Raw genomic sequence first — 24,084 nt, 5'->3', positions numbered from 1 at the left:
GTACCCCACCGCTGATCCACCAATGTAGGAAGTTGGCTCTGTATGCACTATTTCAAAGTAAGAAATAGTATGCACAGAGTCCAAGGAATCCCCTTAGAGGTAAGATAGTGGCAAAAAAGAGATAATACTAATGCTCTATTTTGTGGTAGTGTGGTCGAGCAGTAGGCTTATCAAAGGAGTAGTGTTAAGCATTTGTTGTACATACACAAGCAATAAATGAGGAACACACACTCAAAGACAATTCCAGGCCAATAGGTTTTTGTATAGAAAAATATATTTTCTTAGTTTATTTTAAGAACCACAGGTTCAAGATTTACATGTAATACTTCAAATGAAAAGTATTGCAGGTAGGTACTTTAGGAACTTTGAATTAGCAAAATAGCATATACAGTTTTCACATAAATCACATATAGCTATTTTAAAACTAGACAGTGCAATTTTCAACAGTTCCTGGGGGGAGTAAGAGTTTGTTAGTTTTTGCAGGTAAGTAAACCACCTACGGGGTTCAAGTTTGGGTCCAAGGTAGCCCACCGTTGGGGGTTCAGAGCAACCCCAAAGTTACCACACCAGCAGCTCAGGGCCGGTCAGGTGCAGAGGTCAAAGGGGTGCCCAAAACGCATAGGCTTCAATGGAGAAGGGGGTGCCCCGGTTCCAGTCTGCCAGCAGGTAAGTACCTGTGTCTTCGGAGGGCAGACCAGGGGGGTTTTGTAGGGCACCGGGGGGGACACAAGTCCACACAAAAAGTACACCCTCAGCAGCACGGGGGCGGCCGGGTGCAGTGTGCAAACAGGCGTCGGGTTCGCAATGGAAATCAATGGGAGACCAAGAGGTCTTTTCAGCAATGCAGGCAGGCAAGGGGGGGGCTCCTCGGGGTAGCCACCACCTGGGCAAGGGAGAGGGCCACCTTGGAGTCGCTCCTGCACTGGAGGTCGGATCCTTCAGGTCCTGGGGGTTGTGGGTGCAGTGTCCTTACCAGGCGTCGGGTCTTAGAAGCAGGCAGTCGCGGTCAGGGGGAGCCTTGGGATTCCCTCTGCAGGCGTCGCTGTGAGGGCTCAGGGGGGTCAACTCTGGTCTCGTAGTCGCCGGGGAGTCCTCCCTGTGGTGTTTATTCTCCACAAGTCGAGCCGGGGGCGTCGGGTGCAGAGTGCAAAGTCTCACGCTTCTGGCGGGAAACGTGTGTTGTTTCAAAGTTGCTTCTTTGTTGCAAAGTTGCAGTCTTTGGTGAACAGAGCTGCTGTCCTCGGGAGTTCTTGGTCCTTCTAGATGCAGGGTAGTCCTCTGAGGCTTCAGAGGTTGCTGGACCCTGGGAACGCTTTGCTGGAGCAGTGTCTTTAGAAGTGGGGAGACAGGCGGGTAGAGCTGGGGCCAAAGCAATTGGTGTCTCCGTCTTCTCTGCAGGTTTTTCAGTTCAGCTGTCCTCTTCTTCTTAGGTTGCAGGAATCTGAGTTCCTAGGTTCTGGGGAGCCCCTAAATACTGAATTTAGGGGTGTGTTTTGGTCTGGGAGGGCAGTAGCCAATGGCTACTGTCCTTGAGGGTGGCTACACCCTCTTTGTGCCTCCTCCCTGAGGGGAGGGGGGCACATCCCTAATCCTATTGGGGGAATCCTCCATCTGCAAGATGGAGGATTTCTAAAAGTCAGAGTCACCTCAGATCAGGACACCTTAGGGGCTGTCCTGACTGGCCAGTGACTCCTCCTTGTTTTTCTCATTATCTCCCCTGTACTTGCCGCCAAAAGTGGGGGCTGTGTCCAGGGGGCAGGCATCTCCACTTTCTGGAGTGCCTTGGGGCATTGTAACACGAAGCCTGAGCCTTTGAGGCTCACTGCTAGGTGTTACACCTCCCCCCAGAGCAGGCTTTTGTTTCTGTCCTCAGAGAGCACAAAGGCCCTCACCACATGGGGTCAGAAACTCGTCTCTCAGCAGCAGGCTGGCACAGACCAGTCCTGCACTGAACAATTGGGTAAAATACAGGGGGCATCTCTAAGATGCCCTCTGTGTGTATTTTTTTAATAAATCCAACACTGGCATCAGTGTGGGTTTATTATTCTGAGAAGTTTGATACTAAACTTCCCAGTATTCAGTGTAGCCATTATGGAGCTGTGGAGTTCGTTTTTGACAGACTCCCAGACCATATACACTTATGGCTACCCTGCCCTTACAATGTCTAAGGTTTTGCTTAGACACTGTAGGGGCATAGTGCTCACGCACCTATGCCCTCACCTGTGGTATAGTGCATCCTGCCTTAGGGCTGTAAGGCCTGCTAGAGGGGTGACTTACCTATGCCACAGGCAGTGTGAGGTTGGCATGGCACCCTGAGGGGAGTGCCATGTCAACTTAGTCATTTTCTCACCACCAGCACACACAAGCTGGCAAGCAGTGTGTCTGTGCTGAGTGAGGGGTCCCTAGGGTGGCATAAGACATGCTGCAGCCCTTAGAGACCTTCCCTGGCATCAGGGCCCTTGGTACCAGGGTTACCAGTTACAAGGGACTTACCTGGGTGCCAGGGTAGTGCCAACTGTGGAAACAATGGTAGATTTTAGGTGAAAGAACACTGGTGCTGGGGCCTGGTTAGCAGGGTCCCAGCACACTTCTCAGTCAAGTCAGTATCAGTATCAGGCAAAAAGTGGGGGGTAACTGCAACAGGGAGCCATTTCTTTACAGGAAGGGTTTGAAAAGAAGGTTGGGAAGTAGTGTACGAGAAAAGGGGGGTGAAGGGGTGGGTTAGAATAAGAGATGAGGGAGGACTGGTGAAGGGTCTGTGGAGAGTGGAGTGAAGAGAAGAGAAGAGAAGGAGAGAAGAACAGAACGGGAAGGTATTAGAAAGAGAGGAAGAGTACAGAAGGCAATTCAGGAGAGGGTGGCTAGGGTATAGAAAGTAAGAGAGAGGGAAGGGGAGGGTAAGAGAGGAGAGGGTATCAGGAAGAAATGAAGAGGAGAGAGAGGCACCGGAGGAGAGAGTGGATAGGGAGGAGAGAAGAATGTAGAAGAGTAGAAAAAAGGAAAGGAAGTGAAAGTGGTTTTGGAAACAGGAAAAGGGGGGTCAGAAGATCAAGAGGATAGGTTAAAATTTGATGGATGAGAAGAGGAGAGTGTAGTAGGAGAGTAAGAGGAGGTGTGAGTAGTAGAAGAGGAGGAGGAAGAGGAGATAAGGTGCCAGAGGAGAGGATGTGTCTAGGATGTAGAATGGAAGAGAGGAGAGAAGAGGGTAGGGTAACATAGGGTAGTGGAGGAGAGGGGAGAAGAGAGGCAAGAGGGGAGCATAAGTGAAAGAGAGAAGAAGGAGAGGCGAGAGGGAATGAGGCAAAAGAAGAGGTGAGGGTTGTAGGAGAAAAGGGTAGAAGGAGAAAAGAAAGAGGAGAGGGGGCAAGAGAAGTAGGAGAGGAAGAGTAGAGAAGGTGGCAGAGGAGAGGGTGGGTGGGGTATAGAAAGGTAGAGAGGGGAGAGGGGAGAGGGGAGGAGAGCAGATGGGAGGAGGGGATGAGTGAAAGAGAGAAGGAGAGGAGAGAGAAAAAGAGGAGAGTGTAGTAGAAGGAGAGAAGGTGGCAGTGGAGAGGGTTGGTGGGGTATAGAATGGTGGAGAGGAGAGGAAGAGGGAGAGATGAAGGGGGAGAGAGGAGAGGGAAAGAAAGAAGGATATGGAGAAGAGAAGAGAAGAGAAGAGAAGAGAAGAGAAGAGAAGAGAAGAGAAGAGAAGAGAAGAGGGATTAGAAAGAAGAATGGAAAGAGAGTAGTTTGAGAAGGGGCGACAGTGGAGGGGGAGGGAAAGTTGATTTGGAAGGGAATGGAAAGAAGGCTGAGAAGGAATATACAAGGGGTGGGTTACAACAACAGATAAGGAGGGGCTGGTGAAGGGACTGTGGAGAGTGGAGTGCAGAGAGAAGAAAAGAGTATGCGAGGGTAGAAGAAGGAGAGGAAGAGGAGAGAAGACAGGGCAGGAGAGGTTACCTAGGGTATAGAAAGGCAGAGAGAGGGCAGTTAAGAGAATAGAGAGTATCAGGAGGAAAGGCAGAGGAGAGAGGGGACGGAGGAGAGAGTGGCTAGGGAGGCGAGGAGAAGAATGTATGGAGTAGAAAAAAGAAAAGGAAGAGAAAGTGGTTTAGGAAGGAGTGTTGTTTGGTAAACAGGAAAGGGGGGGTCAGAAGATCAAGAAGGAAAGGGGTGAAAGGATAGTGTGCCAGGCCGATCATCGTTGAGTACAGCCCAGTAATACCCCGGGGGCATTTCCGGATCGGTAGCGGGTGATCCGGAAGAAAACACCTCGGCAACCAATGAATAAGCGCATCTAGACGAAGGAGGGTTTTTTAAACCCACTGCGACCTCGTCTGGGGAGTCGACGGATTCTCCCGGTATTGATGACATTGACGCGCCAAAACCACAACCGAGCAGAGCAGAGGAGACGATGCCGGAACCAGGAAGACAAAGAAGGCAGCAGCACGTTGACCTTTCCGACACCCGGTGGGACGAGCAGGAGGCGGCGAGGCGCACAGACCGGCCACGCTCTGGGAAGAGCGTGGCCTAGTCAGGTACGGTCCGATAACAGGACGGGGAGTCTTAAATCGGGATCGGTGGGAGGTTAGCTGAGTGCTAGAACATTTTTCTGTTTCCGTTTGATTTTTTTTTTCATTTTGTTATCTGTTTTTTAAAAGAACGGAGGGAGCCCTAGGTTCTTGGCATGCCATTATTATTTTGTTTGGTTTGGTAAACCATATGGAGGGCTTTGTTTTTTCGGATACATATTGGACCAGGGCTACCATGGGTGGACAAATGAAGATCAAGTAGACTACTTGTTTGTGAGCTGGAGAGAGAGAGAGAGAATAAAACAATATTCAAAGAAAAAGAGAGGGCACGAGAGGAAAAAGAGCCTAGCAAGATAAGTAAGAAAGTAAAGAGACAGGAAAAGGAAGATAACCAGAAAGGAGAAAATAGTACAGAAAGAGAAAAAGAAAAGCCAGCGAACAAAGGAAAAGAAAATACAAAAGAGGGGAGAGCCAGACAGACCAAGAAAGGGACAGAAAGAGAAAAAAATATTAGTCGTAATACTTACCTACCAACCAACGTTCTTGTATTCTTCTGTCTCTCTCCATGCGCCTCCTGAGTCACCATCTGGGAAAAGAATAAAAAGAGTGAAGACCGTGTGAGAATACAGAGAAGAAAAGAAAAACAGAAAGACCACAGAGCAAGGAAAAGAATTATAGAACTGTTATTTCCTCCAAAAACTCAATAAACCACAGATATTACAATATCGCCTGTGAGCCTCCATTACTGTGACCCTGTTATAGATAGGTTGGAATTTGATGGATGAGAAGGAGAGGAGAGAGAGAGGAGAGGAGAGTACACGAAAGGGGCGAGGAGGAGAGGGAGAGGAGGAGAGAGGTGGGGAGAGAAGAGGATGTGTCTAGGGTGTAGAATGGAAGAGAGAGGGGAGGGGAGGGTAACATAGGGTAGGGTGGGAGAGGATGTGTCTAGGGTGTAGAAAGGAAGAGAGAAGGGGGTAGGGTAACAAGGTAGTGGAGGAGAGAGAGGAATGTGTGGAGTAGAAAACAACGGGAAGAGAAAGTGGATTGGGAAGGGAAGACATTGGAGGGGAAGGGAGAGTTGGAATGAATAGAAGGGAAAGGGGGTTGTGAGGGAGATCAGATGCGTGAGCATTTGGTAGATGAGGAGAAACTCAGGAGAGGAGGGCGTGTAGGGGAGGGAGAGGAGGAGGAGAGAAGGTTGCTAGGGTAAATAAAGGAAGAGTGAGGGAGAGGATGAGTGAAAGAGAAAGAGGGGAGAGAGGGAAACAGAAAAAAGGAGGGGAGGGTAGAAGAGAAAGAGGAGAGGAGGTAGGTAGGAAGAGAGGAAGAGGAGAGACGGTGGCAGAGGTGGGTGGGGTACAGAAAGGTGGAAATAGGGGAGAGGGGAGGACAGTAGATGGGAGGAGGGGATGAGTGAAAGAGGAGAGAAGAGGGAGAAAGAGGAGAGGGTAGTAGGAGGAGAGGGTAGAAGAGAAAGAGGAGAGAAGGTGGCAGAGGTGGGTGGGGTATAGAAAGGTAGAAAGAGGGGAGGACAGTAGATGGGAGGAGGGGGTGAGTGAAAGAGAGGAGAGGGAGAAATGGGAGAAGAAGAGGAGAGTGTAGTAGTAGGAGAGGGTAGAAGAGAAAGATGAGAGAAGGTGGCAGAGGTGGGTGGGGTATAGAAAGGTAGAAAGAGGGGAGGACAGTAGATGGGAGGAGGGGGTGAGTGAAAGAGAGGAGAGGGAGGAAGGGGAGAAGAAGAGGAGAGGGCAGTAGGGGGAGAGGAAGAGGACAGAAGCCGAGGGAAGTAGAAGAGGAAGAGAGAAGGTGGCAGAGGAGAGGGTGGGTGGAGTATAAAAAGGTGGAGTGGAGCAGAGAGGGCACGGGAGGGGAAGCGAATGGATAAAGGGAGAGAGAGAGAGAGAGAGGCATTGGGGGCCGGGGAGGGGATGGGTAAGGTTTGGAGTGGAATGGAGAGGAGACGGAAGGGAACTGGAGAAGTGGGGAGGGGTTGGGGTGGGATGGGGATGGATAGGGTATAGAGAGGAAGTCAGGGGATCTAGAGATGTCGCGGATTAGAAGAGTGGTGGAAAGGGAGAGGAAAGCATGGAGGGGGTATAGAAAGGAGGGGAAGGGAACTGGAGTGGGGAGGGGATACCGTGGGATGTAAGACAAATGTAGAGGGTGGGGAAAGGGGGAGAAAAGGGAAAAAGAGAAGAGAAGAAGGGAGAAAAAGGAAGACAGAGGAGAAGGAAAAGGAGGAGAGGAGTGTATGGAAGAGAAAAGCGAAAGGGAAAAGAAACTGGTTTGGGAATAGAAGGCAGTGGAGGAGAAGGGAAAGCTGATTTGGACGAATATTAAATAGAAGGGAGGGAAAGGTAAGGTAAAGGGTAGGGAGGGGAGAATTAGGAGCAGATGAGTGGAGATAGAAGGTAAAGAAACGAATGTGGTAGTGAAGGAGAAGCAGAGAAAAGGGGGAGGGAAAGGGGGATGAGACTGGAATTTGTAAAAATGGGGATGAAGGGACTAAGGATTGAAGTAAATAGGGGTTAAAAATCCGTTTCAAGTTAGTTTCAGTTTGATTTCGAATTCATTTTTCATTTTAATTTTCAGTTCACTTTGGTTTTCAGTTTACTTTTCGTTTGGTTCATTCACTCACCTCGTTCCCTTGCACCCGGTTTGTCTTCATTTTTTAGAACCTTCTCAGCCCCTGGGGATTCCGGCTTCTCAGGGTCCCCAGCTCCAGTCGCCAGCAGTGGTCCTTTCGGTCCGGTGTCCATGTCTGTAATGCTGCTGCTCCCTGGTTACCAGTCTTTTATGCCAAGGGCACGTCACAATGGGGCCATTTGAACATGTCATCACACATCACCACTCTGGGTGATACCACGTTTTCAATGTTTATAGGGGGGGTTAATGCGAGGCCACTAACATATTACTTGACGAGAGCCCATCTATTGTCACGAAAATGAGCCCATGCTACAAACCATAACGTCCTCAACCGTGGTATGTCCCTTTCTGCCTGCAGGCACCGGGCCCTCGAGACCTCCCGTGGCAGGGCCTGTGATTTCAGAAGTGTTCCGTTCCAAAGGTTCTGCTTCTGGTGCTGCTGTGAACGCACGGACGCTTACAAATGAACTGGGTAACGAGAAAGAGCCTTTTCTCTAAAACATAAATACATTATGTTTTGATCATAAGGTTCATCGCACAACAGATCTGCCGTCACCTTCTTGGATTTATATATTGAAGGATTATCTCAGGGCAACATCCGCATCTCTGTATCTGATCGTGTCCACCACTCTTCTGGTAATGACCAGTAATCCCCTCCCCTCCTGTCAAGAAGTGCAGATAGCGATGGAGTCTAGATCCAGGGTAAACTGAATCTAAAAGTTCTCAACCGGTGATTACGTGACAGAAGCGGAGAGTCTCGCCTCTGGATGCCTGTAGTTCGAACCCTGCGCCCTGGTAGCAGCCGCCTCCGTCGACCCTTGTGCTTCTGGAGATGTGGCGTCTGTGGCTTCTGTAGGTGTAGATGGTGCCCACCGTCACCTGATGGCCTCTGGCTGCCCCCGCCGCCTAGTGCTGCCATTTGCTCCTCAGCAATTGTGCTGGGGGGCTCTTTTCCCATCAGAACCAGCTATAAATGTGACATTCATTTTCCTAGTACACGCCACATTTTTACAGAAAATGACATAATTTAAAGTTTCCACGCTAGAAGTGACCGCTCTATATGTAAAGATGCTTCAAACTTTTGTTCTACAAAAGGTTAGCTTTATTTCCCATAGTTTCCATAATTTGTCTTTTGCGTTGTCCCTCATTGTACATCTTACACGTCTTCTATGCGCTCGAGTTCACCGACAGTTTAATGCCTCTTTATTAGCATGCTCACAGCAGAAGGGTTCGTCACCTGCACTCCAGCGTCTGTGGAATAGTTTATACGAGCTCTTTCGAGGTTTGTCAACCTTTTGTGGTTTCGATACACGGGTTAAAAGTGGGCTGTGTGTCATCGTGTTTCGATTAATGTTTATTACACACACTGATCCTTTTGCTGCTCAACTTTCTTTCAGAACTGGTGTCCGAGCCAGCACTGCAAGTGAAACAACTATCAGCTGTTCTCCCCAAGCGGTAGAGAGCGAACACCCGCAGTGAAACATTAAAAATACTTTATTTAATAAATGCAGGTACCCTGAGATAGAAAAGGGAGAGTCTCTTTATAATGGAAGTCCATTCTCCATAATCCCGTGCTTTTATAAGTTCCCCCACCAAAATACCGCTCCGTGGTCGAAAGACCACTGAGGGTATTTTGGGATTTGCCCATGGCTGGCGGGCGGCCGCCAAAAGGCCGCCCGCCAGCCCAGGGCAAATCAGCCTTCCCACGAGGACGCCGGCTCAGAATTGAGCCGGCGTAGTGGGAAGGTGCGACGGGTGCAGTGGCACCCGTCGCGTATTTCAGTGTCTGCATAGCAGACACTGAAATACTTTGTGGGGCCCTCTTACGGGGGCCCCTGCAGTGCCCATGCCATTGGCATGGGCACTGCAGGGGCCCCCAGGGGCCCCGCGGCACCCCTTACCGCCATCCTGTTCCTGGCGGGAGTCCCGCCAGGAACAGGATGGCGGTAGGGGGTGAAAGAATCCCCATGGCGGCGGAGTGCGCTCCGCCGCCATGGAGGATTCTGCAGGGCAGCGGGAAACCGGCGGGAGACCGCCGGTTTCCCGCATCTGACCGCGGCCGAACCGCCGCGGTCAGAATGCCCTGCGGGGCACCGCCGGTCTGTCGGCGGTGCTCCCGCCGACCCTGGCCCCGGCGGTCTCAGACCGCCGGGGTCAGAATGACCCCCTCAGTCTTGAAATACTCGTAGAAGTTTTCTGAACTTTTTCCCTTGGTCACTAAGAGCCAAGTGTACTAAGTGGTATTTCAATCGTAAACGCTTCACAACGATTCAGAGTTTTCAACTGAAAAACTGCTTTTAATAATGTATTAAACCCATTTTACAGACTTCTAAAATGAGTTTAGAAAGGCATCTGGAATCTCTATTTTTTAGGGCCGTTTTGTATGTGTCTCTTCCAACTGGCGATTACTAGCCATATGTATTAATGTTTTAGAACCTAAATAGTGGTTGCGAACCACTGAAAACGTATCAACCCTCAAGCTGATGTGGTAACCCATTCGCATCATTTGGGGACCCCATTTCTTCTGTGAATGTTAAAAAAAAATTGTTTGGTAGCAGGCACTGGTCCACAGGAAACTAAAAGTATGTGACCTACCACATTAGTATTCATGAGGTGGTCAGTTTCTGACCACTATGATTAATTTTTTTAAAGAAGTGCCCTATTAATACATGGTTCTCTTCTTAAAAATCTCTAATAGTTGCATAAATACTTTCCGCCGTATGCTACTACTAATTTGTGACCGGATATTCGTATATCTGGCCCCACTTGCAATGCTGCCATTTATAGCAGCAGCTTCTCCACTGCAGGCTCAGCAAAAGTAAAAAATAAAATGGTAATAAATTGATTTTTATTGCCCTTTTATTTTTTCCTCTGACAACCCAAGCTGTGAGGGCATTGTGGGGCCATTGCTACAGAATGGCTGCAGGGAGGTGTGGAGACAGCAGTTTAAAGTGCGCATGTCACTTTGACTGGCTGTCTTGCAGCGGCCAGACTGACGTGCACTTTAAACCTCTCCAACTCAAGTTGTCTTAGACAGCTGGTTGGAGAGAAGGCGCAGGCATCCAGTGCCTGAAGGGCACTGAGCCAGCCACCTTAAAATAGTCCTTGTGCTTCTCTCATGCTGACTAACAGCATGAGAGCAGCATCTGGATTGGTTACGGGAGTTGGCTCTAGGGCCCCAGACAACTGGAGAAGAACATCAGAACCAGTGAATTTGTAGACTGTAGGTAAGTAAATATTGTATATTTAATTCACATCTTTAAACAGTATAAACAGTAATTACATGGCTTACATGCATTACATTAATGTTTTAAAGTTAACTTTAAAGTTTAACTTAAAAATGTTAATGTAATGCATGTGACTGTTTAAAGCATGCAAGCTAAGGGTTTAATACAATTTTTTCGAGTCAGCAGTTGCACCTCTTTGACCCACTGATAGGCACTGAGAGAAACTCGCACTGCCTTCAGCCTCTACGCCAGAGAACATAGTTGTGGCTCTTTATAAACACCGTTTATAACAAGCCACGATTAGGAGCTTTGGAACTGAGCCTAAAGGCATTGCTGATGTCTCTCATTGCCAGTTTGCTCGCCTCTCCACGTAATATTGTCGCCAGCCACCACTGCCAACCCCTGCACATTCTCAGTGGCAATCCATGATTTTGAACAAACATTGGCCATGCCAATAGGTCTGGTTTCATTAGGGTAACGTACAGAAGCACAGCCATGGCCCCTTTTGCATGTCTTTGTATGTATCCTTTAGCATGTTTAAGCCAGGACTTCTTTAATTTTTATTTGAATGAATCGTTCAAACCAATGCATGTTGCATTATTAAGCAGAAATAAAAGAAGGTATAATACACAGATATAAAGGTAAATTATAATCCTAGGTTAAAATAGGTAAATTCTTAGTTAATAATAGTTGAATGCTCCAGGTAATATAGAATCAAACATTCAGTACAATGAAAAAATCATAAATTCTTTTAAACTAGACTAGCCACCCGTGCATGCTCTGCATATGTGCGTTTTTTAAACCTTATTCATTTTTTCTCTACAATCTTAACACACAGGAGGAGTGGATGACTTTCAGTTATAAGCAATCATAGATCAGACAACCACCATAGCATTAAAAAACTGCTTAAGTGTGATATTGGTGAGAACCATTTAGAGTAGAGGCACTCTAGGAGAACTATTACTAGCTCCGGGTTAATAACCACTCTAATTTGTATGCCAGGGAAACTTAAATCTTGGTCCAATGTTGATTCAGTTGAGGACAAAGCAAGAACATATGCAACCAGTCACTAGGTACTTCAACAAAGGGATTCCCTGTTTGAAAATGAGGGTCCTGGGCCAGGGACAACCAACCAAATTACAGAAACAACACCCCAGGCTACCCTAAAGTATATATCTGCGATCCTTCCAGGTCTGAACTCCGATATATATGGCAAAAATAGAGGAAATTGGGGACTGAAGAATTTTTATTATAATTTTAATAACTATCAATATTTAGTTAAATCAATCCAGATATAGTACATATAAATCTTACAAAATGTAACCACAATATCTATAATTTCCAATTGTACCAAAATACACATATACGTGCAACATGAGAAGAATGTCATTGTAATAAATACTTCATTCAACTACACACCATGGGGGTCATTCTGACCCCGGCGGTCTAAGACCGCCGGGGCCAGGGTCGGCGGGAGCACCGCCGACAGGCCGGCGGTGCTCCCAAGGGCATTCCAACCGCGGCGGTAAAGCCGCGGTCGGACCGGCAAAACTGGCGGTCTCCCGCCAGTGTACCGCCGCCCTTTGGAATCCTCCAAGGCGGCGCAGCTAGCTGCGCCGCCGAGGGGATTCCGACCCCCCCTACCGCCATCCAGTTCCCGGCGGCCCGCCGGATGGCGGTAGGGGGGGTCGCGGGGCCCCTGGGGGCCCCTGCAGTGCCCATGCCACTGGCATGGGCACTGCAGGGGCCCCCGTAAGAGGGCCCCTACAAGTATTTCACTGTCTGCTTGGCAGACAGTGAAATACGCGACGGGTGCAACAGCACCCGTCGCACCTTCCCACTCCGCCGGCTCGATTACGAGCCGGCATCCTCGTAGGAAGGGAGTTTTTCCCTGGGCTGGCGGGCGGTCTTTTTTTGCGACCGCCCGCCAGCCCAGGGAAAAACTTAGAATACCCTCCGCGGTCTACTGACCGCGGTGCGGTATTTCGGAGGGGGGAACTCTGGCAGGCGGCCTCCGCCGCCCGCCAGAGTTAGAATGACCCCCCATATGTTCAATCAAACCACATTCATACCCTCATCACCACATACTTAAAAGCCTTCATCATGTGTCAACAAGCAAATCTATACCAAACCCTGACCATTTCCATATGTAATAACATCTTAGAATTATTTCACCGAAATTGAAGAATCCCCCAAAATTCTTATGTAGTTAGGTGCTCGATGTTTCTTCTCTTTTTATGGCTCTTTACCTGGCTTCTGTTCTCTCTCTCTCTCTCTCTTATGGCTCTAAACTTGGCCTCTGTTTTCTCTCTCTCTCTCTCTCTATCATATGGCTCTAAACTTGGCTTTTCTTCTTGAGGCACGTTTAGTCACAACTGCCTTCCTCAGGAGCAGCCATTCATCTTATTTAATTATGCTTTATGTTGCCTCTTGAATTCTTATCTAAACATACACAATGATAGTAACCACGACTTCCTCTACCAGCCACATTTCTATTGAAACCCATTAATTCATTATCTTCCCATCAGTGGAGGGTGGTGCTCCATTCACCAGTAGGTACCATTCTTATGCAACATGCAGTTTGTGCCAAGGTGCTATAGTGCAAAAGACCAAACCATTTCTGCAAATCTCATTATCTTCATGCTCCCATGCTTAAGTACCCAACAGTTGATCAAATCTCTGTTGTGTCTTACTGCTTAATCTACTTCTCAGGTGCATGGAATGTTATAGTGCCAAGAAGATAATGAGATTTTTTGGGATTCTTCAATTTCAGTGAAATAATTCTATAATGTTATTTACATAATTAATTGTTCAGAGTTTGGTATAGATTTGCATGTTGACACAATGATGAAGGCTTTTAAGTATGTGGTGATGAGGTTATGAATGTGGTTTAATTGAACATATGGGGGCATATTTACAAGACAATGGCACATCACTAGTGATGCACCACTTTTCTTGCGCCCCCCTTGTGTCCCCTAACGCCTCCATGGTAGTGCCAGATTTACAATACAGCGCACCATGGCGCATGTTAGGGGCAATAGCATAATGTTTTTGATGCTATTGTAATGCTATACTGGATTAATGTAAAAAAAATTACGCTAATCCAGTATATTGTTTAATGGCCCATTGAAATCAATGGGAGCCTCATTTTAATGCCTTCTTTAAGCAGGCGTTAAAAATGATGTTAGAAATGGCGCAATGGAATCTTGTAGATTCCACTGCGCCATTTTTAGCGACCCTCTAATGAGGGAACGCCCCCTTTGCATAAATCATGCATATATTATGCATGATGTGGCGCAAAGCGTTTCAAGGTGGCGCAAACTAGGTTTGCGCTTGCGCCACACCTTGTAAATATGCCGCTATGTTAGTGGCCCTTTAGAGTCACATTTGCAGAACATTTTTTGCCACAAATGTGGTGCTAAGGGGCGCAAGGGCCTTGTAAATCTGGCCCATGGTGTTAGTTGAGTGATGTATGAAGTTTTTATTAAAATTAAATATTCTTCTCATGTTGCATGTATGTTCTAAACAGGTACAATTGGAAAATATAGATATTGTGGTTACAATTTTAGGATTTATATGTACTATATTTGGATTGGTTCAACTGAATATTGATAGTTATTAAAATTATAATAAAAAGTCATCATTATCAAACTTCCTTTATATTTGCCATATGTATCTGAGTGCAAACCTGGGAAGGTCGCCAAAATATACTTTAGGGTAGCCTGTGGTGTTCTTTCTGTAAATCAGTCACTAGGTGCCCCAGTATCACATCTTGGACAACGTGGTCCGATCCTTCCCCAACCTGGGGAAGAAAGTGTGTTAAATATATTAATCATTTACTGTGGCAGTGAATAGGGTGAACATTTGAACCAGTGAGTGTTGAAAAATTAAAAACATTGGTGTATAATTATGCAGTCACTTTTATTCCCATCTCTTTAGCTAATTTCCTAACAATTTTACCTGTTATAATAACAGAAACTATCCACTACAAAAATTTATGTCAGACACCTATAGAGTGGTGTGTTTGGCTGGCTAGTATTTGGTGAACGGATTCTTCATCAATCTGCTATAAATTGATCTATTAAAGGCGCAGGTCAAGTGACCATACAAGAACCAAAAACAAATGTTACTAGCTATCCCTTGATTCCGAAACCATTGTCAGCCGAATGAAGTTTCCCAGATCCATGCATTATGTGCTGCTCCTGGCCACATTTTATCTTTGAATTCTGGGACTTGTAGTCCTGTAGATTATTTCTTTATAAAACAGGACTACAAGTCACAGAATTCAAAGAAAAAGCCTGGAATGGAGCAACATATCACCCCTGGACCTGAGAAACATGGCAGCTATGCTTTGTTATGGCTTCCAGTCAGAGTTAATTAGGAAATCAGTTACTAGAACACATCTGTTGTCTTGCCAGTGCCCAAATATGAATGAGTTCAGGAACTGAAAGCTTGCAGAACAATCCATTAGTCCAGTCTGTCACTTAATACGCAGGATCTCCTAGAGCTTGCAAGACTGCTGTTTTCTGATAAAAGAATGTTGACAGTGTCTTACACCTGACACTTTGGGGTTCCTGGGTGTTCTTCGTATTCAGGGTATGTCATGGACAGCTTCTTTTGTAATGCAATCTAAAACAGAAATGTCATATTTATAAGAAACTGGAGCAGGCCATAAGCAACTAGTGACATAGTGCAGCCAAATATCCAGTAGTGCCAGGCTGGCATACTCTTCTTGGATGAAGATATCTTTTAATGCTAGCTAAGGGTGCTTGTTATTGTAAATAAAACTATAAAAGGTGGGCTTAAATTGCATGAAAAAATCTCTAGAGGACTATTTGAAGGCTAGAGAAATAAAAAAAAGATTAAACCTGGAAAAGCGAGCATTTTCATTAATGATTTAGATGGTGGGAGTAACTTCCATCTCCAAAAAAACAATTGAACCTTTTTAAGGAGTGGTTTATAATTAAGAAGATAGAAACCTTCAAATTTTTCATTGATGAATGTGCCAGTGTACCTTTTTGGGCAGAGTGCTGTGCCTGTGGTTTGACTGATCAGGTAAAATTTTACTGATGCAGTTAAACAGCAGGTTTTAGGTTTTTAAATGTTTTTTTATACCCCCGTCTTAATTCAGAAACTTTTGCCACTAATTCTAATAAGCATTAGGTAGTCCATAAATTAGCTTTGAAATACAGTGCATTACTGACTGCATACAATCTGATCTTAGGGAGGTTAGGAAGAGAGGGTTGACTCCTAACTGGAGCCTATCCTGATGGCCAGGGGTTCTAGAAATAAGGTGCGAAGTTTCAGGGATATTGGACAGTCCTGTGTTGTATTTGTAGAAATTGAGATCCAGTCTCTCTCCAGAGAGTTAACCAAAGCTATCAATCTATTTGCCAATCGCACGATCAAGGGTCCCAAGAATTTTGACATCATTTTTATAAAACCCTGATGGGTTCCCATCCTCCCCACAGGATTTGCCATTTGGAAGCCTGGCAATGATTTCTGCTATTTCGTTAGCTTGAAAGAGGACTAAAAGTTCCTCTTAATCGGAATTAGATACCGAGGGGGCATGTTTTGCAACATGTACTCTAATACATCTTTCTTTTCGATTTTCTGTGTATATTTTCTGACAGTGATTCAGGTTAAATTGAATTCTGTCTTGTTTTGATATCACAACATTATTTTCAGTCTTTACAATCTGAGTCATTTTATTCTTATTATATTTGTCTCGAACAACTAAGCCAAGCCATTAGTTACCCGGTGTCCAATCCTTCCTCACAACCCCGCTGAGCGATGGCAGCAGATATTTGAGTTAGCGCTTATGCTGCTCACAGCAGAGTAGTAATCACGATAAGGCAATGACTGCCCTTTGTTTCTGAGCTCTGCTTTCCACAGTCCATGTACCAACTTAGAGAGTACATTTTTGCGCTGTAAATGGGAAAAATAAATGAACCAGATCCCTCCTGCATCAGTGCAGCGCACAGAAGGGAATCATTATACTGCTTGTGGGTCTGAATTACAACCTGCACTTTAAAAAAAAAGTTTGCCCTTTGGAGTAGGCCTGGGCAGAATGCGCTGAGTCAAACTCCGCATAGTGGCAAAAAAACTCTGCTACGCTAATCGGAATTCCTTGTCGTACCCGGTCGTTTTGCATTTTACGTCAAACTAAATGTGAAGCATCGTGCGTGAAAGGCACCACGTGGTTTGCTTGGGTGCGGCCATCTTGTTTGTACACTCTTTTAACGGTGCTGGGCCTGTTTTTTTCCATCCCTTGATAATCTTTTCAATGCTCCACCCTCCCAATCAATCTACCCCTCATTTTTATTTATTGTATTAGTATGTCTTTTTGTGTCTGTGTATTTTTACGTTTTTTCAATTTTTTGTGACTTTTTGTGTTTTTGTTTATTTTTCCCTTTACTTCCTTAGTTATTTCTTCCTTCCTTCCTTTTGCTCCTGTTTCTTATCTCACCCCACCACCAAGCTCCGTGGCAGAGCAGGGCAGTAGCAGCAAACAGGGGAGCAGCAGCGCCAGGCCCCACCCCAGACAGCCAGCAGCTGTGGGTGGCAACGCTGCCAAGGGGTGCAGCCCGGCCCATCATTTAGGAGGAGGAGGTTGCAGCCCTGGTTTTCTACGTGCAGCATCACTCCCCTCCAGGCTGCCTGCAGACGGGAGCGTCATCTGTGTTGAGCTAGGGTGCGCAGGTGTGTTCGGGCACTACCAAGGTCCAGCACACCACCCAGCTGCTGATGCACCTCTGGATGGATATCATCGACCACGAGCAGGATCTGCTTGATCTGCTAGGCGTGGAGATTCCGGGGCTCGGAGAGTATTAACTATATTATTGTGTTTGTGTTTTACAATGCTGACTTTTTTTTCGAATAGCATGCTGCTTATACTCAGAGGTAAGTTACGTATAGTTTATGTTAAGAATATTATTTATTATGTGATCCAATTAGAGCTAGGCAGGTGCTCTGCGCTAAATTATCGTACTCGTAGGCACTCGCTTTGGCTGGTTATTTAAGAAGCTATTGCAATGCAAACTCCTCTGTCCTCCTGTCACCATAGTGAATTAGTGATATCAGTGAGTTAGCGTTATCCGTGACTTTCTTTATGTAGCTTGTACAGTCCAAAGCAATTTCACAGTGATGTGCAGTACTGCAAAAAAGAGAGACTGAGGTGCTCATTCTGAGTTTGGCAGGCGGTGGGGGCCGCCCGCCAAACTCAACCTGTCACCTGACCGCTGGTGCCATCAGAACACCACCGGCCGTATTCTGACTTGACCGCAGGGCCGGCGGGTGGAGGGCCTTAACATTGACGCTGGCTCGGAATCGAGCCGGTGCCAATGTGGCGGTGCAGCGGGTGCAGCTGTACCCATCACGCATTTCACTGCCCGTAATTCGGGCAGTGAAATGCGCAACGGAACTGTGCATGGTGGCCCCTGCACTGCCCATGCCAAGTGCGTGGGCAGTGCAGGGGCCCACAGAGGGCCCCCGGCACCCCATTCCATCAGATTTTCCATGACGGTGTGAACCGCCATGGAAAGGCTGGCGGAAAGGAACTTGTAATCCGGCAGGCAGCGCTGCCCTGGCGGATTACATCGACCGGGACCGGCACACTGGAGACCGTCTCCGGCGTGGCAGTGTCAGCGGTTTTACTCCAGCGTTTCGGCTGCATTCGGAATGTGGCAGATCAGACCGCCACTACTGCGGAATGAGCACCTGAGTTTGTCCTTCAACAGGGATGAGAAATGAGAATAGAATCAAAGATTATTGATTGCAATGCATTAGTTCCAAATGTAGTTTTGAAATTTGAAATAGGGATTTTAGGACTATAGCCAACTCAATGATAATCGATCATGCTAGTACCATAGGCGGTTTGATTTAAGTACAATGTTACTGCATTTGCCTATTACATAATAATTTTGTGGATATTAACTGTACCACTAATCTATTTTTTTATCTTCTTTATTTCTTACTTCAGCACCCACGGGCAAGAAGAGGGGCACCACAGAGGTGGGTCCAGCAGGAGCTGGGGAGGCGCTGACCAACAGAGCCAATGCTGAGTGCTCTGCTCATCGCAGTAAGTCCTATTATCTAAAATTAGTATTATTTCCCTAACTTTTACCTCTGCCCACTATTATACTACTTATAACTTTTCCTTGTTTACTATTCTATTCTGTCTCCTTTTTTCCAACTCCCCAATTCAATTTTTGTTTAATTCATGTTATACCCGCATTATCTTTTTTTTTTCTGTCTTTCATTGACCATTTTTATTCCACCTCTTTATTGCACTTCGTTGATTCCGAGACATCATCATAGGCGATAGCTCTGCTCCTCCATTACGCAAAGTTTTTGGTTGGCCTGACCACTTGAAGTTTCTAACATTGTAAATCAACAAATACCCAGAGCGATATTTTTGATAGAAGATACTGCAGTGCTAACCAAACTGTAACTATGTATTGCGGGTGCATTTTTTTGATAAAAAAATTAAGGGGTGGTGTACCTAAAAACTACATAATGTTTATTTCTAGCCACATCAGCTACCAGTGGAGCCGGCTCAAGTTGCACTGCAGGAGCAGATGCAACAGGGGGAGAAACAGCATCAGGGATGGGCTGTGGTAAGTCACATTGGTTGCCTATTGACAATTGCTATTACTCACTAAGGTACAAGGGCGTTGTCACGATTGAGCCCCCTGAATCACAGCTACAGTGGTGGTTGGGGTACTTATTACTTATGGCCTTTTCTATCTGCAACTCAGCAAAAGCATAGACAACATACGCTAAAAAATAAATTATGGTTTTATGGAAACAGGAAAGAACGGAAGGCTAAACAACAGGATGGGTGAATGAATGAAAGGAAAGGATGCAGGGTTGGGTGAAAGGACACCTGAGTGAGTATTGGGTAAATGGATGGATGGCTGAAAGGATGATTAAAAGAAAGGATGGATACTGAGTGGATAGATAATGGATTAGAAATTTTGGTAAAAGAATGGATGAGAGAAAGTAAAGCTTAAATCATGGTGGCTATGGGTGAATATAGCAGGAAAATGAATGGACAATTGAATAATTGGTTGGTTGAATAAACAAGGGAGCTCTTCTGTAGAGGGGAATGCTGCTCACCTACCTTGCTTACTTTGTGTTTCATGGCTATAAAAGCTATAGTTCAAAGTGGGGGTATTTTAATTTGTGGTCTAATCCCTTGACTCACTGTATTTGTAAAAAGCATTAATCAACCCCCTCCCTGCCCATGGAATTTCACCACCCATGACCAAAGATTGCAGTATGGTTCAATTTGTGCCTGCGGTGTTGGCTGTGCTTCAGTTAATGCAGCATTTACTAAGTTTTCGATATATTGCAAACACAAGGTGCGTTGTTTTCCATTTGCCCACTAGTTACCTCTTAGTACTTCACTCCTTTATTCTTTCATGAGTTCTTCCATCCCACCCTACCAAACAAAAATCCATTCTTGGTATGTGCCACATTTTTATGGCTATGTGAAATGTTTTCAATATATATTTAAGGGTTTCCTATAACACATTTATTTTATGCCTGTTTAGATTTTTCCTTTTAGACTTTCGTGTATACAGTGACTGAATTAGCCAAAGCTTAGGCATACAATGAATCGATGATCAGTGACACCCTTCTATTCCATAGCAAAATCTTTATCTACCCGCCTAATCCCCCTGCCTTACTCTGCAGTAGAGTAAGTCAAGTTTCTTTTCCTTACTGCCCAGGGAATGATATTGTTGGAAAGAATTTGTGGTAGTGGGTGAGGCAAGTGAGTAAAGTGGGACTTGTAAGTGCCCAATTTGCTTTCAAATTTGGCGGAAGGGATACCCTATGAGGAACGTGACAAATACAAACTATATAGCTCATTCCTACAATCTATAGTGCACCATTTTCCTCACTGTCTACTTAAGGCAGATAGGATAAATATATCTGCATTTTATACATGACATGTGTGATGTATCTTATTTATTCATCTGCCTCTTTGAAGTCAGGGTAGAAACTAGGGGCCAGATGTATAATTTTTCCAAATAGTGGCTACCTAATTGCGATTTTCTGCGAATTGCAATTACATAACTGCTATTTGAATGTTTGAAACTCCAGGAGTTTCATTTAGCGATTCCCAATGGCTTGCAAATGGACCTAACTCTTTCATATTCATGAGGTAGGTCGCAATTTGCGACCCATTGTGAATGGCAATAATGACAGGGATGGTGGCCTGCAGGGCTCAGCAGACCACCATATCTGTGATTGTTTTTAAATAAAGCAATCTTTTTTTTTTTAAAATGCAGCCCGTTTTCCTTAAAGAAAATGGGATGCATTTAAAAAAGAAAAATTGAAGGTTTTCTTTTCATTTTTAAAGAGCAGGCAGTGGTCCGTGGGACCCCTGCTCGTTTACCAATGGCTTACCACCTGCTTGAAGTAGATGGTAAAATGTGAATGTTTTGTGACCGCATTTCGGTCACAAAACATTCCTACATACCAGTGCGATTCGGTATTAGGAAGGGACGCCATTGACATGCCCCTTCCAAATACTAAATTGGTATGTAGTTACAATTCCAATTTGTGATTCAATAACAATTTACCGAATTGCAAATTGGAATTCATACATACTAAAATGTATTTTTGCGATTGCAAACGGCTTGATTGGGCCATTTGCGATCGCAAAAATGCATGATACATCTGGCCCTAAGTAAACAGCATTTGGGGAAGAGCAGGGCCATTGGAACTAAAGATAGCTAATTGTCAACTACAGCTGCCCCAGCTGCAGACAGTAGCGAAGTACTTGGAGCGCAGGCTAGCAGGCCTCCATTAATTTTGCATAACAACTTGTACTCCATAGTGCATAATGCCTTACTCATAAATGTGAGGTCATTAATTTGTATTTTTCCACTAAAAGTGTCTGTTTAGTTACTAGAAAAGCGTTTAAAAGAAAAAAAATGAAATCACTGTCTTTTTAATCTGGTGTTATTCTGGCTTAATTCTTTTCTACCAGAGATCCAGTGCTTTTTATGTGAGGCATGTATGGCTAAACAAATAAAATTGGCTCTGTGACTCTCCTAATAATAATCACATCAAATTACAATGTCCCTAGGGGACCAGCAATGTACTGCTACTGTGTCTACCATAACCTATTTTTGAAGATGTTTGTTCAGAGCATTGTTTACAATATGTCTTTTTTATTTTTTGTTTTTCTTTATATATCTACTCCAGCTGGACGACCACGAAGCAGGCAGAAGATAGCAGCTTGTGTAAGGCAGCAGAGGCTGGAGAACATCCAGGCTGAATACCGACAGCTGGTGGTCCTGGAGCAGGAAGAGGCTGAAATAGCTGCCTCGGACCATAGACCCAGCTCAGCAGCACGCAAGCCCCAGCCACTACATCACTGGCATTGCTGCTGCCAGCTGTCAGGGTCCCTGACTGCACTTGCTGCCGCACCTCCCACTTTGAAAGGGCATTGCTCCACCGTATCTTGCAGCGGATGGACTGGGTAGAGAGCCCGCTCTCTAGGATCAAGCAGAGCCTGGACCAGCTCCGGACCCATGTAGACAGTGCCTTCTCCTGAGCCTTTTTTACATTTTTTGTTTTGGTGGGAGAGACTTGTTGTGGGTGGAGAAGGTGGGATGGGAGTAAGGACAGGCTTTTCAAAAACATTTTATATTGGACTTTTCGTTCGACTTTTTGGGGATGGGCTATTTGTTTGGGGAGGGGCTAGGCCTGTTGTGGGTGGAAAGGGTGGGCTTTTGTATTTGTTAAAAATAAAAAGTGGATAATTTATTTTACTTGATTTATGCCTCAAATGTTTATTATGGTGTTTTATTTTGTACTGCTGTCTTTTAGTGTAGTTTTTAATCTGCTAAAATAAGTGTATGTCATTTACTTATACCCTTGTTTTATTGCCCTCTGCAACTATATTGACCACTAGGGGATGATTGTCATTGCCTATTTTGCCTATAAAAACCTAGATACACATAGACAACTTATTTAGAAGTTAATTCTTAATTAAGCATGTTAACTTAAATCCATAGTTCTTCTCCTACCTGAATAGATGAAGCAAAGGAGTGTTCTTACAGCAGGGTTTTTCCCAAGGTGGCATCTTAAGGGGGTGGTAGGTAGTAGTAGTAGCAGGCCAGTGCGCTAACCGAGAAGACAGAAGGTGCCACTCCCACCTATGCAAAATCCAACTGCAGGATAAATCAAAGGGTTATCCATCACTGTCAAGTAGATTGAAAGAAAACAGACAGTTAGTGGGTCATGTTATATTATAACTTAAGGAAGTCTGAGACCAGACTACCACAATGACAGTATTTGACACACAACAAAGAAGACCTGATGTGATAATAAAAACTAGCAATATCAGTTTCCTCTGAGCAATGGTGGGGAGCCAGTATGTAAAAACTAAACTTAGGAAATGAAATCAGGGAGTCAGGAGAAGTTGGTCAAGAGTGGTTGGACAAGGTTTAGTGGTTACACAACACAAGGCCTTAATGATGTTGCTGATGGGGCTGGTGTGGAATATTGCTCAGGTAATAGAAGGTCATGCAGTGGGTTGGTATCACTTTTATCACATCCACCCCATCAAGTATGTGATCCACTTATGGTGCAAAATTAAGTCATACCTTAGAGGAGGGCTCAATGAATGGAAGGGAAACAGGATTTGGGGAAGGTGTGACAAAGACAAGAACTACACAAAAGAGGGCACAGAGCAGCACACCATCATCGATCTGTTGTAGAAGGAAACGATGAAAGGATAAGTATGACACAGTTTAGTTAAATGCATTGAAAACAGTCCTTCTGCCCCAGAGAGAGCCAAGATAGTATATCTCTAAATGTTATGTCTTCTAGGTTTGAAAAATACAAATTAATGAGGATTGAAGTTAACCCACCCAGTTCTAGAAATTATCAGTGTTAAAAGGAGAATGATACTGTATTGCCAAATTGGGCGGTGCTTCTCCATTCTTCTTGCAATGTCCGTCACTCTTGCGTGCCTCTCTGAAACTGTCCGGTAGGAAAGCTGGAGTCTTGAGCTTTAACCAAGTTTTGTGACCCCCATTGTCTCCTCCATTGGTAGCAAGTAGCAACACATTGGAATTTGGCATTGTCACTGGCAGTCTTTTAATCAATGATCTTCTGGGGTAACCCCGCTAGGTGATATAAATTAAAAAGGATAGGCACTGGCCTGTGAGGGAGGCAGGCATTGTCTCCAATGTCCTGAAGGGGATGTGGAGGCTTCTTCAATGCACACAGGTCCAACTCCAATCCGGCCATATAATATGTGACTGAAAAATGGTGGGGCAGCATAAATGTGACACAAACATAATGTTCCATTAGCCTTTTTATTTTGCAAAGAAAGAAAGAAGTTTGACGAGAAATCATTAAAAAGGTATATGGTGGCATTGGCATACTCAGTCCAGGAAGTAGGCTTTGTCCTCAAGCTCAGTTGGTTCACCCAGAAGTTGGTCAGCAAACACACTTGATTCAGACCAATCATCCTCTTCCTCCTCCTGTGGTGTTTTGGGAACAGTGTAAACAGGTGGTATAAAATGCTGGCTCATTTTGATCATGGTTAATCTTTCCACGTTTTGAGGTGAGAGACTGCACTTTTTCATAGTGGGAACTGCACCAGTTGCACTGAACACATGTTCAGCAGACATACTGGCTACAGGACAACCCAGATACATTATTGC

At 45.3% G+C, this 24,084-nt stretch overlaps 1 protein-coding gene across 2 annotated transcripts; it reads left to right on the top strand.

The window, feature by feature from the left end:
• Positions 1-4,033: 4,033 nt before the first annotated feature.
• On the top strand, positions 4,034-22,148 carry LOC138287585 (uncharacterized). 2 transcript variants are annotated; one of them, XM_069228150.1, is made up of 5 exons: positions 4,034-4,572; positions 7,522-7,635; positions 18,372-18,470; positions 18,922-19,008; positions 21,611-22,148. In XM_069228150.1, the coding sequence occupies exons 1-5, from the start codon at positions 4,353-4,355 to the stop codon at positions 21,889-21,891; spliced, it is 801 nt and encodes a 266-aa protein (XP_069084251.1). In that variant the 5' UTR covers positions 4,034-4,352; the 3' UTR covers positions 21,892-22,148. The 2 variants fall into 2 exon arrangements, with proteins under 2 accessions (XP_069084251.1, XP_069084260.1); XM_069228159.1 differs by lacking the exon at positions 7,522-7,635 and having other exon boundaries at positions 4,038-4,572; positions 21,611-22,145.
• Positions 22,149-24,084: the final 1,936 nt, after the last annotated feature.

This window comes from Pleurodeles waltl, chromosome 1_1, assembly GCF_031143425.1.
Source record: "Pleurodeles waltl isolate 20211129_DDA chromosome 1_1, aPleWal1.hap1.20221129, whole genome shotgun sequence".
NCBI lineage: Eukaryota > Metazoa > Chordata > Amphibia > Caudata > Salamandridae > Pleurodeles > Pleurodeles waltl.
Note: the sequence above shows the minus strand (reverse complement) of the source record. Positions and strands in the feature narration are given on the sequence as shown.

Coding starts and splice junctions, on each gene's coding strand:
- LOC138287585 (XM_069228150.1), top strand. CDS start 4,353: ATGACATTGACGCGCCAAAACCACAACCGAGCAGAGCAGAGGAGACGA. Junction 7,636..18,371: donor GACGCTTACAAATGAACTGG/GTAACGAGAAAG, acceptor TTCTTACTTCAG/CACCCACGGGCAAGAAGAGG. Junction 19,009..21,610: donor AGCATCAGGGATGGGCTGTG/GTAAGTCACATT, acceptor TATCTACTCCAG/CTGGACGACCACGAAGCAGG.